This window comes from Salmo salar, chromosome ssa27 (assembly GCF_905237065.1).
Source record: "Salmo salar chromosome ssa27, Ssal_v3.1, whole genome shotgun sequence".
In the NCBI taxonomy this organism is placed as follows: domain Eukaryota; kingdom Metazoa; phylum Chordata; class Actinopteri; order Salmoniformes; family Salmonidae; genus Salmo; species Salmo salar.
Window position 1 is genome coordinate 23955001 of NC_059468.1, and position 15966 is coordinate 23970966.

Genomic DNA, 15966 nt, shown 5'->3' on the forward strand with positions numbered 1-15966 from the left:
GAAAGAAGGAGGTAGAGAAAAAGGGAGAGAGAGGATGAGGGAGAGAGAGAGAAAGAGGGAGTTCTATCGTATGTCTTAGATTATGCTCTTGTGGAGTATTGAGACCAAAGGCGTCATGACATCATATGTTGGACCAGGTCCAGAGGTCTGAGGAGGAGAACAGAGAAGAAAGGAGAGAAGATGGCTGCTTACAGGACAGAGTACACACCGAGAGAGAGGGGGGAAGGAGACGGATGAGAGAGGGATGAGAGGAGGGAAGGCAAAGAGAGAAATGATGGAGAAAACAGAAAGCAGAATATAGGGAAGGGAGGACAGAGAAGAGAGGGCAGAGAAAAGAGAGGACAGGGGAGAAGGGAGGACAGGGGAGAGAAGAGATGACAGAGAGAAGAGAGGCCAGAGAAGAGAGAGAGAGAAAGGAGGCCAGAGGACAGAGAGAGAAGAGATGACAGAGAGAAGAGAGGCCAGAGGACAGAGAGAGAAGAGATGACAGAGAGAAGAGAGGCCAGAGAAGAGAGAGAGAGAAAGGAGGCCAGAGGACAGAGAGAGAAGGGAGGACAGAGAGAAGAGAGGCCAGAGAAGAGAGAGAGAGAGAGAAAGGAGGCCAGAGGACAGAGAGAGAAGGGAGGACAGAGAGAAGGGAGGACAGAGGACAGAGAGAAGACACCAGAGAAGAGAGGACAGAGAAGAGAGAGAAGAAAGGACAGAGAAGAGAGGACAGAAGAGAGAGAAGAGAAGACAGGGAAGAGAGAAGAAGAGAAGACAGGGAAGAGAGAAGGAGAGAGAAGAGAGAAGGGAGGACAAAGGAGACAGAAGAGAGGGAAGAGAAGACAGGAAAGGAAGGAGTGAGACGAAAGAAGAGAGAAGAGAGTAGGGAGGACAGAGGAGAGAGAGAGGACAGAGGAGAGAGAAGGGAGAGGACAGAGAAGAGAGAAGGGAGAGGACAGAGGAGAGAGAGAGGACAGAGGAGAGAGAGAGGACAGAGGAGAGAGAGAGGACAGAGGAGACAGAGAGGACAGAGGAGAGAGAAGGGAGAGGACAGAGGAGAGAGAAGGGAGAGGACAGAGGAGAGAGAAGGGAGAGGACAGAGGAGAGAGAGAGGACAGAGGAGAGAGAGGACAGAGGAGAGAGAGGACAGAGGAGAGAGAGGACAGAGGAGAGAGAGGACAGAGGAGAGAGAGGACAGAGGAGAGAGAGGACAGAGGAGAGAGAGGACAGAGGAGAGAGAAGGGAGAGGACAGAGGAGAGAGAGGACAGAGGAGAGAGAGGACAGAGGAGAGAGAGGACAGAGGAGAGAGAGGACAGAGGAGAGAGAGGACAGAGGAGAGAGAAGGGAGAGGACAGAGGAGAGAGAAGGGAGAGGACAGAGGAGAGAGAAGGGAGAGGACAGAGGAGAGAGAGGACAGAGGAGAGAGAAGGGAGAGGACAGAGGAGAGAGAGGACAGAGGAGAGAGAAGGGAGAGGACAGAGGAGAGAGAAGGGAGAGGACAGAGGAGAGAGAAGGGAGAGGACAGAGGAGAGAGAAGGGAGAGGACAGAGGAGAGAGAAGGGAGAGGACAGAGGAGAGAGAAGGGAGAGGACAGAGGAGAGAGAAGGGAGAGGACAGAGGAGAGAGAAGGGAGAGGACAGAGGAGAGAGAAGGGAGAGGACAGAGGACAGAGAGAGAAGAGAGGACAGAGAAGAGAGACCAGGACAGAGAAGGGAGAGCTGATTACAGATTGAACCCCCCCTCCCTCCCTCCCCCCCTCCCTCCCTCCCTCCCAGCCATATGGCAGCTGCACTGGAGGGGTTGAGAGCGATTGAGGGGGCTGTGTATGTGTGTGAGTTTACCTGGGGGTGACAGTGGGGGAAGTCTGCAGGCTAGCTGAGCAGTGAACACTGTGACCAGAGGGAGGAAGAGAAGGGTGGACCATATGTCCACTCAGGTATTCTCAGGCCCCTCTGATACTAACACACTGAAAACAACACACCAAACCTCAGCTGTCAGCCTGTGTTCATGACTCACTGTGCATGTTGTCTAGCAGGTAGTGACCTCGCAGAAACACACAATAAAGATGAAGTAGCATCTTTACCAAAAGTGCCTGGTCAACTGTGAGTCCAGCCGTCCCAACCAGAGGAAAAGCCCGGACTCCATCTGAGAAGGGGAATCCCTTTCTGACCATGTTCAAGGGAAATGGGATCTGACAATGGGAGAAGCTCAACTGCATACTCCTCCTGTCCTCTCTCCTTCTCAAAACCCACTGAGGAGGAGGTCAGAGGGAGGGACCGCTGACCTTCTCCTCCAATGGGTTTTGAGAAGGAGGCGAGGAGAGGGGAAGCCAGGAGTATGCAGTTGAGATTCACCCATTGGCTGAGACCTAAACACTATCCCAGGCTTTAGCTCAGCAGGGTAAGTTTAGTAGAGTGCAGATAACCTGGATTCAAACCCAGTGGATCAGCAGCTCTAAAACATTCAGAGAGCGCAGATAAGGCAGTCTGCAATATTAATGTGGCTGCTGTGGAGCGTGCGTGTTGCAGAGGGAATGGCCTTACGGTTACGTGAATGAGCATGAGGAGAATTTGCTGCAGTGTGTTTGAGAGAGAGGAAGAGAGAGGAAGAGAGATATTTAGTCCATAATTAAAAGAGGAACCAGCAACATTGTCTCTACCTTCTTGCCCTTTGTGCTGTTGTCTGTACCATGCTTTGTGCTGTTGTCTGTACCATGCTTTGTGCTGTTGTCTGTACCATGCTTTGTGCTGTTGTCTGTACCATGCTTTGTGCTGTTGTCTGTACCATGCTTTGTGCTGTTGTCTGTACCATGCTTTGTGCTGTTGTCTGTACCATGCTTTGTGCTGTTGTCTGTACCATGCTTTGTGCTGTTGTCTGTACCATGCTTTGTGCTGTTGTCTGTACCATGCTTTGTGCTGTTGTCTGTACCATGCTTTGTGCTGTTGTCTGTACCATGCTTTGTGCTGTTGTCTGTACCATGTTTTGTGCTGCTGCCGTGTTGTTGTCATGTGTTGCTGCCATTATGTATTGTTGTCTTCAGTCTCTCTTTATGTAGTGTTGTCTCTCTTGTCGTGATGTGTGTGTTGGTCCTATATTTTTAATCCCAGCCCCCGTCCCTGCAGGAGGCCATCATTGTAAATAAAAATGTCTTCTTAACTGACTTGCCTAGTTAAATAGAAAACATGACAACTCTCCTCTGTAGAGCAGCTCTCTGAGTGAGTCTCAGTCTGTCTGGGGCTATACACATCCTGTCTCTGACTCCATCACTCTTGCCCTTTCTCCAACCTCTCCTCCTTTCCTACTCTGCATCAAATCTCCCTGTCTCCTGTCTCCTGCACTCGCGTTTGCTATTCCTGAATCCCAATCCTATCTGCAGTCGCCCTCCCTCTCAATCTCGGTCTCTCTCTTCTGTCCTCCCTCCATCTAGCTCATCTGGGCTGACTCAGCATCTTCACAGCAGCCGGCCCCTCCCCTTCTCGCCTCTCGGCCAATTAGGATCTCTAATTTGGACAGCAGGGTAAAATCATGATGAACACAAGATATAAGGACAGGTGTGTTCTGTAGATGTGTTCCTTTGAGATGCTGTGTGAATATAGACATGTACATTACACAGAAGGAGCTCACTAGAGGATAGGGAGTTCAGTTGGAATAGGACCAGGCTCATATAACTAACTCAATCACATCCTGGTCAAAGTGACTATCCTGCTGATGTCACATCTGTGTTTCTGTCAAACTATGTCATCTTCTTATAATAATATATAACCCTATGGGAAATAATACGATACTTTGAGCTGATTTCAGTTTTATTTCACTGAATCCTCTGGAAAGTCTAGTGACCTTTTTCATTGCAGCCCGGTCCAGCCTGAGACTTTCCATGGGCTTAAACTCTGGTGTTATATCAGGGAAGGTAAAGAACCATCTATACTGAACTAGTTTCACCTCCAGTTGACAGTAACAAACATCACGTTCTGTGTCTGCTGCAGGGATTCATTCCATGGTTCAGACAGAACTGTCTGGGTTCAGGAGATAACTTAGCAAAGAAAACATGGGCCACATTCCAGCATTTTCCACAGATACCGATATGACATACTGAGCCAGTTCGTTTCGCATGGACCGGTGCCCCGGGTGGGTGGAGATCTAACTTAAGGACCAATGGAAAGGTCTAAAACTTTCAAAATCCGCCCACCCGGGTCACTGGGCCATGCAAAACGAACTCGCCAATTGACACACACAATGGGTGCCCTGACCCCTCCCCCATCTTCTGCTCTAGTCTGGGTGCTCCTCTGACGATGGGGTCCTCCTCCAAGCATACACACAGCCCACTACTACCCGTCTGTCTGGCTAGGAAAACAACCAAAAACTGAAGGATCTCTAACTCAATCCCATCACACTGAGTCACAAGATAACACTTGTATTACATTTATTAGTACTAGATTATTAGCTGTTTATTCTAGCTAACTGGCTGAACAATCGTGGCTGGTTAGCAGTTAGCTAGCGGTGGCTATTATTTTCCATTCAAAAGATAAGAAACTGTAACCCTTTTAAACTTCAGGCCTAGTTTGGAGGACATTAGTGGGCTGTTTGAATCAGATCAGCTCAATTTGGTAAAATTACAGCTCGAAAGTACAGGTAATTGCCAAAATAGAGGAAACACTTGAGAAAATGAGGGATACAAATTATATTGAAAGCAGGTGTAATTCCTAAGATAATTGAGCAATTAACATTCCATCATGCTTAGGGTCATGTAGAAAAATGCCCAGTTGCCCATTATTTTGCTACCATGATGAGAAGAGATCTCAAAGGAGTATAGGGGGTTTAAAGGGGGTGTGTGTGCCTCAGTCAATGAAACACCAAATGACTGACATGATCACGGAAGAATGGTGTGGCATCGCTCCAATAGAGGTCCAGACACTTGTAGAATCTGTGCCAAGGCGCATTGAAGCTGTTCCGGCGGCTCGTGGTGCCCAACGCCCTATTAAGACACTATTTTGGCGTTTCCTTTATTTTGGCAGTTACCTGTACCGGTTACAGCCCCGTTTCACAAGACTGCGGTGACAGTTCGTTATCCAATGAGTAACTTCTTTCTCGCTTCCTAGCTAGCGATTGTCTCCACACTGATAATCACCCTGGCGGCTAGGCATCCCTACAGTATATATTCCCTGTCTACATCCTATCACCACAAACATTTCTCTCAAAGTAACTAGTTAGTCAACAATGACCAAAAACAGGATAGATTAGGGGACAATGGACCTCTGCAAAGTACACCGCAACGTTCCCATGCGCTGCGGTCTCTCACCTTGTAGTTGCTGGAGTTGACCCATCCCGTCAGCTCGTCTACGGTTTTATCCAACCGTGGTTTGTCTTGCTCCACATCGGAGGACCTCTGCGGGTCGTTCAGGTAGTCTATGAGGTCCTGCCCGACCTGCAGCCTGCGGGTAACGTCTTTCTGCAGGACCTGCTGGTAAAAATAATCCATGTTGTCATGTTCCTCCATTGGGCAGGCAGTGCCGTGTGGCCAGCTCCTTCTGGGGCCAGCCGCAGACTACAGGGGGTCTTGGCGGGTTGGGTGTGGAAAAAGGTTCGCTCCGGTCGGTGGTCCCTTTCTTCTGAGCGGATGACAGTTGCCTGGACGCTTGGGTGACCGCTATTTGACGTTTGATCAACAACAAAACAAACGCCTGTCAAATTAGCTTGGCTAGCGCAATCACTTTGTCCAAAACACACACTGCTCAACTTTGATTTCAGCGAAGGATAGAGATTGTTGCTCTCGGATAACTAGTTAGCAATAACTTTCTAAAAGTTTTGAAAAATAAGACAAATTTGCAGTAAAACTAACCGGGTCTGTATCAATCCACAACACAATAAAGCTACTTGTAGCTAAGCTAACGAAGTTAGTCACGCACGGTGGCAACACCTAGTGGATAGCGAGATATGTGGAAAGCAACGTTAGCTAAACTAACAGTTAGCTAGTTGGTCAGAGGCCTGACGCCTAGTTTCGCCTCATTTATGTATTCCATGAGTTGAAAAACCTCTCCAGTGAGGTGTGTTGTCGAACCCTTGAAAATAAAGTTGCGCCAAAACTTCGAGAGCAGTGTTTCAGCCTTCCTCCCACAGTTCCTGCCTACTTTTAATCCGGGAATAATCGCCCCTGCTAAACTGTCTAGCTAAACCCTCCCCCGCTGAAAGCCAGCGCCAAGCCGGTGACTGCAGTTGACTAGTAGGCGCAGACGACGAAGGCCGATGGGTCCTTCGCAGGGTTGCCAAGAATTTGTTATCCCGCACATTAGTGTTTACTTTGAAATATTTCTCATGTCTCTTTCTTGACACAAAAAAATAACTGCTGTATATTTAATTTTGTCTACGTGTTGCATGAAAATGATTAATATTTGAAGCTGTTTCTCAGATGTTCCTCATCAATAAAATGTAAATGTCATACTCAGGTGTAGCCCAATACTGGACTAATGGAGCATAATGGTACTTAGTCCAAGGACCTTACATGTTCTGTTTAAAGGGCGAATTGGCTCTGGAAGCCAAAACAGCCAAATATTCCAACTAAACGTGAATTGATTCTCAATTGTGATACGGCTATAGAAACATAAACCCTTCTACTTTACTATATCACATCAAAGTAATTTCAAAGATGCAAAATACACACTTACTGTACACTGTTTGAGCCTGTTAAACTATAAAAGGTGTGGATCAATTTAACCTTTTTTTATTATTATTATTATTATTTCTCACTGATATGACAGTTCCTTGTGCTTCCAAAACCGCACCACAAGCAATGAATATTAATTTTCAGACCGAGCGTTGTGGCTCTTAACAGAACTCCCCCTTACAGAAGCCGCCTTCTTCCAACAACTGTTATGTGTAATGTGATGGACCTGAGAGTCATGACCAAGGGCTAACTCAGGTGCAGTCTGGAAAATGTGCACATGCAGTAGCTACCTTACACTACATGATGGACATCTCATTCCATAATCATGGGCATTAATATGGAGTTGGTCCCCTCTTTACTGCTATAACAGCCTCCACTCTTCTGGGAAGGCTTTCCACTAGATGTTGGTACATTGCTGCAGAGACTTGCTACCATTCAGCCACGAGCATTAGTGAGGTCGGGCACTGATGTTGGGTGATTAGGCCTGGCTCGCAGTCAGCGTTCCAATTCATCCCAAAGGTCTTCGATGGAGTTAAGGTAAGGGCTCTGTGCAGGCCAGTCAAGTTCTTCCACACTTATCTCGACAAACCATTTCTGTATGGACCTCGCTTTGTGCACGGGGGCATTGTCATGCTGAAACAGGAAAGGGCCTTCACCAAACTGTTGCCACAAAGTTGGAAGCACAGAATCATCTAGAATATCATTGTATGCTGTAGCGTTAAAATGTCCCTTCACTGGAACTAAGGGGTCTAGTCCGAACCATGAAAAACAGCTCCAGACCATTATTCCTCCGCCACCAAACTTTACAGTTGGCACTATGCATTGGGGCAGGTAGCGTTTTCCTGGCATCCACCAAACCCAGATTCATCCGTCGGACTGCCAGATGGTGAAGAGTGATTAATCACTCCAGAGAACATGCTTCCACTGCTCCATAGTGGTGAGCTTTATGCCACTCCAGCAGACGTTTGGCATTGCGCATGGTGATCTTAGGCTTGTGTGCGGCTGCTCGGCCATGGAAACCCATTTCATGCTGCTCCCTACGAACAGTTCTTGTGTTGACTTTGCTTCCAGAGACAGTTTGGAACTCGGTAGTGAGTGTTGCAGCCGAGGACAGGCGATTTTTACGTGCTACGCACTTCAGCACTTGATGGTCCCGTTCTGTGAGCTTGTGTGGCCTACCACTTTGCGGCTGAGCCGTTGTTGCTCCTAGACGTTTCCACTTCACAATAACAGCAATTACAGTTGACTGGGGCAGCTCTAGCCAAACTGACTTGTTAGAAAGGTGGCATCCTATGACGGTTCCACCGTATGTTGAAAGTCACTGAGCTCTTCAGTAAGGCCATTCTACCGCCAATGTTTCTCTGGAGATTGCATGGCTGTGTGCTCGATTTTATACACCTGTCAGCAATGGGTGTGGCAGAAATAGCCAAAACCACTAATTTGAAGGGGTCTCCACATACTTTTGTATATATAGTGTATGTTAAGTAGTATTCTGTTGTGGTCAAGGAGTTTTACTTTTGTAATTAAATACTTAAAAGTGTTGTTTGTTGTAGCTTATTGTCTAATATGACAACAAAAACGCTACCAATGGAACAATAGGTGCTTAGTTTAATAAATAAATAAATTGTAAGCTCATTAAATATTATTCAAAAATCAAGGGCAAACATTGGCTTAAATTGCATTTGAATTGCATTCAGCATTTGGTTTTATTTCCCTAGGCTTTAGATCAGCGGGTTAACATAGTCTTGTCATGCAAAAGACACTTGAGCACATACACACAACACACACAGTACATCAACTGCAACTATCATGCAGATTTGAGTTGCACCAGAGGCAATTTAAATTAAACCGTCCTAGCACTTTTTCCCCTTACAGCCCTTGTGTTACTTTATCGAACACATCCAACCTTTATATATACATCTCCCATCTCATCAAATTCCCCCACATGGATACCAAGACCCTCACATTCTGCCCCATATGTACATTTTCTCCAAACTGGCAACCCTGCTTTTTCGGCACTGCGCACAACTATCCAGTTTACTGCCTGACGGAAAATCCCCAGCTCCGTTACTTATTCATAAGCGAGAAGACATCACGAATTAACTGCAATATCTGGACAGAAACGAAAAATATGAATAGCTTTATAAAAGTTGAATCTTATTTGAGGAGGGAAGTAGAACATCTTTTCAATATGCTCCATGCCAGGGCACGCTAAATAACAACCCCTCCATCACTTTATCTGAATGTGGAAACTGCGGTAATATCACTGCTGTTGAGGGCTATTTCCTAGAGATGGTCAGATTGTGGTGGTCTATCCCATAGGTATATCCCTAAAGTAATCATTTTACAGTTGATCATTTTTCCACTTACTGGTAAAGGATATTAAACCATATCCTAATTTTAAAAGGAAATATAAGTTGGAGGTTTTAATACATTTGATCCTTATTGCAGCTTGGATGAATCATACTAATATTTTCTCAAAGTAAAATGACCTGCAAATGAAGAATATATAAGATATTGTTTATGGGGTCCAGATTTGGGCGAGCATCTCAACCATTGATCAACCTACACGGCTCGCCAGCGACGTCTGCTGGTCAGGGTGAGGATTTTTCTCTCACACACACACACACACACAACACACACACACACACACTTGAACAAATTCTACTGTATAGATAGTCAGAGCACGTTTACTATCAGTTACCTTTATTTATGTTATATTTATTTATTCATTATTTATTTTCTTCAACATAAAACTCCTGTTAGACCATCTGTCAAAGAGAGGCTGTTAGTATCACTGCCATGTAGTGAGGTCAGCAGAGTTGGGATCAATTCCATTTTTGAAAAGGAATTGACCCCAACCCTGGAGGTCAGTCAGCTTCACAACTCAGCACCAGCAGCATCTGAGTCAAACACCCATATTATATACGATACACCTCTGTCTGTCTGAGACTTTACACACTGACAGGCCTCATCCCAAACCCACCACTGGCCCCTAGCCCTGACCCCTTATCTCCGGGAACACCTGACAGCTCATTGTAGGTAACATAGCTATACCTTGCCCTCAAATTGATCTCTAGCACAAACCTTCTTCCATTAGCCCCGGACCTCAAGGCTCACTTCTGGTAACCACTTCTTTACTCTCCCTTGAACATCTGAAAATACAGTGTAATTAACAGTAACCTTCGATCTCCATCTTGTAGACTGTGTGAAGTATCTGCCATGTTGCTTGTTTCCACTGCTCCAGATGTATTTATTTTTTAAGACGCATGATCGTCACTTAGGCTCAAACTTCTCGGTTTCATTTCTTTGAGGGGGACTCAGGAGTTGCTCAGTGGTCAAGGGGCTAGTGGTCAGCTTGGAACCAGGCCTGTGCTCCACAGTCACACAGTGCACAAGAGGCCCTGAGTACACATGTTCCAGTGATGTAGCATACAAAAACAACTTGATGTCATCAGATGCTGTGCTTCTGACAGAGACAGTCCATTTCTGTCCAACAGTAACAGTTTGCTTTCATTATTTTCAAAAGGAGAGATACACAGATCTAATCTCCCTCTCTGGATAGACAAGCATGGACAATTACAATAAGCACTGGAAAAAAAGAGGGAAAATAATAATAAAAATGTGTTACTGGCCAACTCCAATCCGAAGGCGAGTTGCCATATTGTAATTCTTTTTTTGCCATCATTGCAAAACATTCTCTTTACAAACAAAAACCGAGTCTCAAATGGCAAGTTCTCAGAAAAAACATCAAATGTTCAGTTTTGTACTTCCGGTTTTGTACTGGTTTTCCATTTGCACCTGGATGGGCGGGGTTTAGTGGTGTCCCCTCCATAGATCCGAGTCTCAGAGAGCTATCCCAGCATCCTCTCTGCTCACACCCAGAATCCCTACACTTGCCAGAATCCTCCTTTTGGCGTTCACAGGCTGGGTGTCCATTGGTCAAAGCAGGTTGATTTACAGCACGGTCACACAGAGGTGGCGTGTGATTGGTTGAGATGAAGTTCCACCCAGAGTGATGAGTTGTCCAGAGGTGTGGTTAGAAGGGCAAGACGGTTAAAACTTGGCAGATAGAAATGTAACGTATGGAGTTGACATGATAACCAATGCTCGTTGTCACGTCTGTACTCCTATGTGCACGTTCTGTACCATTCCACCTTCCTGAATAACACTGTCCACCATTTTGTGGGTTGTTGACTTCTGACTCTTTAGGATCGTCCCCCGTCATCCTCTAGTCCAAGTGTTGGAGAGGAGGGGTCTGGAAGGGAAGGATAATGTTGGAGAGGAGGGGTCTGGAAGGGAAGGGTAATGTTGGAGAGGAGTGGTCTGGAAGGGAAGGGTAATGTTGGAGAGGAGGGGTCTGGAAGGGAAGGATAGTGTTGGAGAGGAGGGGTCTGGAAGGGAAGGGTAATGTTGGAGAGGAGGGGTCTGGAAGGGAAGGATAGTGTTGGAGAGGAGGGGTCTGGAAGGGAAGGGTAATGTTGGAGAGGAGGGGTCTGGAAGGGAAGGATAGTGTTGGAGAGGAGGGGTCTGGAAGGGAAGGATAGTGTTGGAGAGGAGTGGTCTGGAAGGGAAGGATAGTGTTGGAGAGGAGGGGTCTGGAAGGGAAGGGTAATGTTGGAGAGGAGGGGTCTGGAAGGGAAGGGTAGTGTTGGAGAGGAGGGGTCTGGAAGGGGAGGGTAATGTTGGAGAGGAGGGGTCTGGAAGGGAAGGATAGTGTTGGAGAGGAGGGGTCTGGAAGGGGAGGGTAGTGTTGGAGAGGAGGGGTCTGGAAGGGAAGGATAGTGTTGGAGAGGAGGGGTCTGGAAGGGAAGGATAGTGTTGGAGAGGAGGGGTCTGGAAGGGAAGGATAGTGTTGGAGAGGCGGGGTCTGGAAGGGAAGGATAGTGTTGGAGAGGAGGGGTCTGGAAGGGAAGGATAATGTTGGAGATGAGGGGTCTGGAAGGGAAGGGTAATGTTGGAGAGGAGGGGTCTGGAAGGGAAGGATAGTGTTGGAGAGGAGGGGTCTGGAAGGGAAGGGTAGTGTTGGAGAGGAGGGGTCTGGAAGGGAAGGATAGTGTTGGAGAGGAGGGGTCTGGAAGGGAAGGGTAGTGTTGGAGAGGAGGGGTCTGGAAGGGGAGGGATAGTGTTGGAGAGGAGGGGTCTGGAAGGGAGGGATAATGTTGGAGAGGAGGGGTCTGGAAGGGAAGGATAGTGTTGGAGAGGAGTGGTCTGGAAGTGAAGGGTAGTGTTGGAGAGGAGGGGTCTGGAAGGGAAGGGTAGTGTTGGAGGAGGTGGTCTGGAAGGGAAGGGTAATGTTGGAGAGGAGGGGTCTGGAAGGGAAGGGTAATGTTGGAGAGGAGGGGTCTGGAAGGGGAGGGTAATGTTGGAGAGGAGGGGTCTGGAAGGGGAGGATAGTGTTGGAGGGGTCTGGAAGGGGAGGATAGTGTTGGAGGGGTCTGGAAGGGGAGGATAGTGTTGGAGGGGTCTGGAAGGGAAGGATAGTGTTGGAGAGGAGGGGTCTGGAACGGAAGGATAGTGTTGGAGAGGAGGGGTCTGGAAGGGAAGGATAGTGTTGGAGGGGTCTGGAAGGGGAGGATAGTGTTGGAGGGGTCTGGAAGGGGAGGATAGTGTTGGAGGGGTCTGGAAGGGGAGGATAGTGTTGAAGGGGTCTGGAAGGGGAGGATAGTGTTGGAGGGGTCTGGAAGGGGAGGATAGTGTTGAAGGGGTCTGGAAGGGGAGGATAGTGTTGGAGGGGTCTGGAAGGATAGGATAGTGTTGGAGGGGTCTGGAAGGGGAGGATAGTGTTGGAGGGGTCTGGAAGGGGTCTGGAAGGGGAGGATAGTGTTGGAGGGGTCTGGAAGGGGAGGATAGTGTTGGAGGGGTCTGGAAGGGGAGGGAGGCTAGACTCACAGAGTTCTGTCAGAGACAAAAGACCCCTCACACTCCCCTCCCTCCACCCGAGTAGGAGACTGCGGTGCAGATCAGCAAGAGTCCAACTGATCAATTGATCATTTATCAGTAGTGATCAATCAGTCTGTATTGATCAGAGACCTGTAGTGACCAGTAGGTCCAGGGTGTTTACCAGGGTCGTGTTCAGGAAGTCAGACTGTAGAAAAACAGTTCACCACAGAATTATGTATTTTTTTGTTTATCATTGGAAAAATTCAGAACCTCTCATTTTTGAATAACCTTCTTCTGTTTACTGCCTACTGAACAAGACCGTGTGGTTATAGGGTTCAGGGTGTTGTGGTGTAGTCGTGGTGGGGTCCAGTGTGTTGTGTTGGGGTGTAGTCATGGTGGGGTTCAGGGTGTTGTGTTGTAGTCGTGGTGGGGTCCAGGGTGTTGTGGTGTAGTCATGGTGGGGTTCAGGGTGTTGTGGTGTAGTCGTGGTGGGGTTCAGGGTGTTGTGTTGTAGTCGTAGTGGGGTTCAGGGTGTGGTGGTGGGGTTCAGGGTGTTGTGTTGTAGTCGTAGTGGGGTCCAGGGTGTTGTGTTGTAGTCGTAGTGGGGTTCAGGGTGTGGTGGTGGGGTTCAGGGTGTTGTGTTGTAGTCGTAGTGGGGTCCAGGGTGTTGTGGTGTAGTCATGGTGGGGTTCAGGGTGTTGTGGTGTAGTCGTGGTGGGGTTCAGGGTGTTGTGTTGTAGTCGTGGTGGGGTTCAGGGTGTTGTGGTGTAGTCATGGTGGGGTTCAGGGTGTTGTGGGTGTAGTCGTGGTGGGGTTCAGGGTGTTGTGTTGTAGTCATGGTGGGGTTCAGGGTGTTGGGGTGTAGTCATGGTGGGGTTCAGGGTGTTGTGTTGTAGTCGTGGTGGGGTTCAGGGTGTTGGGGTGTAGTCGTGGTGGGGTTCAGGGTGTTGTGTTGGGGTGTAGTCGTGGTGGGGTTCAGGGTGTTGTGTTGTAGTCATGGTGGGGTTCAGGGTGTTGGGGTGTAGTCGTGGTGGGGTTCAGGGTGTTGTGTTGTAGTCATGGTGGGGTTCAGGGTGTTGTGTTGTAGTCGTGGTGGGGTTCAGGGTGTTGTGGTGTAGTCGTGGTGGGGTTCAGGGTGTTGTGTTGTAGTCGTGGTGGGGTTCAGTGTGTTGGGGGTGTAGTCGTGGTGGGGTCCAGTGTGTTGTGTTGTAGTCGTGGTGGGGTTCAGTGTGTTGGGGGTGTAGTCATGGTGGGGTTCAGTGTGTTGGGGTGTAGTCGTGGTGGGGTTCAGGGTGTTGGGGTTTAGTCGTGGTGGGGTTCAGGGTGTTGGGGTGTAGTCATGGTGGGGTTCAGGGTGTTGGGGTGTAGTTGTGGTGATGTCCAGTGTGTTGCGGTGTAGTCATGGTGGGGTCCAGTGTGTTGTGTTGTCGTCGTGGTGAGGTCCAGTGTGTTGTGGTGTTGTCGTGGTGGGGTCCAGTGTGTTGGGGTGTAGTCGTGGTGGGGTTCAGGGTGTTGTAGTCGTGGTGGGGTTCAGGGTGTTGTGTTGTAGTCGTGGTGGGGTCCAGTGTGTTGTGTTGGGGTGTAGTCATGGTGGGGTTCAGGGTGTTGTGTTGTAGTCGTGGTGGGGTTCAGGGTGTTGTGTTGTAGTCGTGGTGGGGTTCAGGGTGTTGTGGTGTAGTCGTGGTGGGGTTCAGGGTGTTGTGTTGTAGTCATGGTGGGGTTCAGAGTGTTGTGGTGTAGTCGTGGTGGGGTTCAGGGTGTTGTGTTGTAGTCGTGGTGGGGTTCAGGGTGTTGTGTTGTAGTCATGGTGGGGTTCAGGGTGTTGTGTTGTAGTCGTGGTGGGGTTCAGGGTGTTGTGGTGTAGTCGTGGTGGGGTTCAGGGTGTTGTGTTGTAGTCATGGTGGGGTTCAGGGTGTTGGGGTGTAGTCGTGGTGGGGTTCAGGGTGTTGTGGTGTAGTCATGGTGGGGTTCAGGGTGGTGGGGTGTAGTCGTGGTGGGGTTCAGGGTGTTGTGGTGTAGTCATGGTGGGGTTCAGGGTGGTGGGGTGTAGTTATGGTGGGGTTCAGGGTGTTGTGGTGTAGTCGTGGTGGGGTTCAGGGTGTTGTGTTGTAGTCATGGTGGGGTTCAGGGTGTTGGGGTGTAGTCGTGGTGGGGTTCAGGGTGTTGTGGTGTAGTCATGGTGGGGTTCAGGGTGTTGTGGTGTAGTCATGGTGGGTTTCAGGGTGTTGTGGTGTAGTCGTAGTGGGGTTCAGGGTGTGGTGGTGGGGTTCAAGGTGTTGTGGTGTAGTCGTAGTGGGGTCCAGGGTGTTGTGGTGTAGTCGTGGTGGGGTCCAGGGTGTTGTGGTGTAGTCATGGTGGGGTCCAGAGTGTTGTGGTGTAGTCGTGGTGGGGTTCAGAGTGTTGTGGTGTAGTCGTGGTGGGGTTCAGGGTGTTGGGGTGTAGTCGTGGTGGGGTCCAGGGTGTTGTGGTGTAGTCGTGGTGGGGTTCAGAGTGTTGTGGTGTAGTCGTGGTGGGGCTCAGGGTGTTGGGGTGTAGTCGTGGTGGGGTTCAGGGTGTTGTGTTGTAGTCATGGTGGGGTTCAGGGTGTTGTTGTGGTGTAGTCGTGGTGGGGTTCAGGGTGTTGTGTGGTGGTGTAATCGTGGTGGGATCCAATGTGTTGTGTTGTAGTCTAAGTGGTGTTCAGGGTGTTGTGGTGTGGTCAGGTTGGGGTCCAGTGTGTTGTGTTGTGGTGTAGTCGTGGTGGGGTTCAGGGTGTTATGTTGTAGTCATGGTGGGGTCCAGTGTGTTGTGGTGGGGTTCAGGGTGTTGTGTTGTGTTGTAGTCGTGGTGGGGTTCAGGGTGTTGTGTTGGAGTTCAGGGTGTTTTGTGGTGGTGTAGTCACGGTGTAGTCACGGTGGGATCCAGTGTGTTGTGGTGTAGTCGTGGTGGGGTTCAGGGTGCTGTGGTGTAGTCATGGTGGGATCCAGTGTGTTGTGGTGTAGTCGTGGTGGGGTTCAGGGTGTTGTGGTGTAGTCATGGTGGGGTTCAAGGTGTCGTGTTGTAGTTGTGGTGGGGTTCAGGGTGTTGTGTGGTGGTGTAGTCGTGTTGTTGTTGTGTTGTGGTGTTGTTGTGTTGTGGTGGGGTTCAGGGTGTTGTTGTGGTGGGGTTCAGTTTGTTGTTGTGGTGGGGTTCAGGGTGTTGTTGTGTTGTGGTGGGGTTCGGGGTGTTGTTGTGTTGTGGTTGGGTTCAGGGTGTAGTTGTGTTGTGGTGGGGTTCAGGGTGTAGTGGTGTAGTTGTGTTGTGGTGGGGTTCAGGGTATTGTGGTGTAGTTGTGTTGTGGTGGGGTTCAGGGTGTTGTGGTGTAGTTGTGGTGGGGTTCAGGGTGTTGTGGTGTAGTTGTGTTGTGGTGGGGTTTGGGGTGGTGTAGTTGTGGTGGGGTTCAGGGTGTAGTTGTGTTGTG

General features: G+C 49.0%; 1 protein-coding gene across 45 annotated transcripts in view; it reads right to left on the minus strand.

Annotated features, from left to right (window-relative positions):
- clasp2 (cytoplasmic linker associated protein 2) overlaps window positions 1-6194 on the minus strand; it is a 92482-nt gene extending 86288 nt beyond the window's left edge. For 44 of the 45 annotated variants that reach the window (XM_045709409.1, XM_045709404.1, XM_045709405.1 and 41 more), the window contains exon 1: window positions 5283-6193. In XM_045709409.1, coding sequence (XP_045565365.1) covers window positions 5283-5480 — 198 coding nt within the window. In that variant the 5' untranslated portion in view covers window positions 5481-6193. Of the gene's footprint in view, window positions 1-5282 lie in introns of all 45 variants that reach the window. The other variant, XM_045709372.1, reaches the window with a different exon arrangement.
- Between the last annotated feature and the right edge of the window lie 9772 nt (window positions 6195-15966).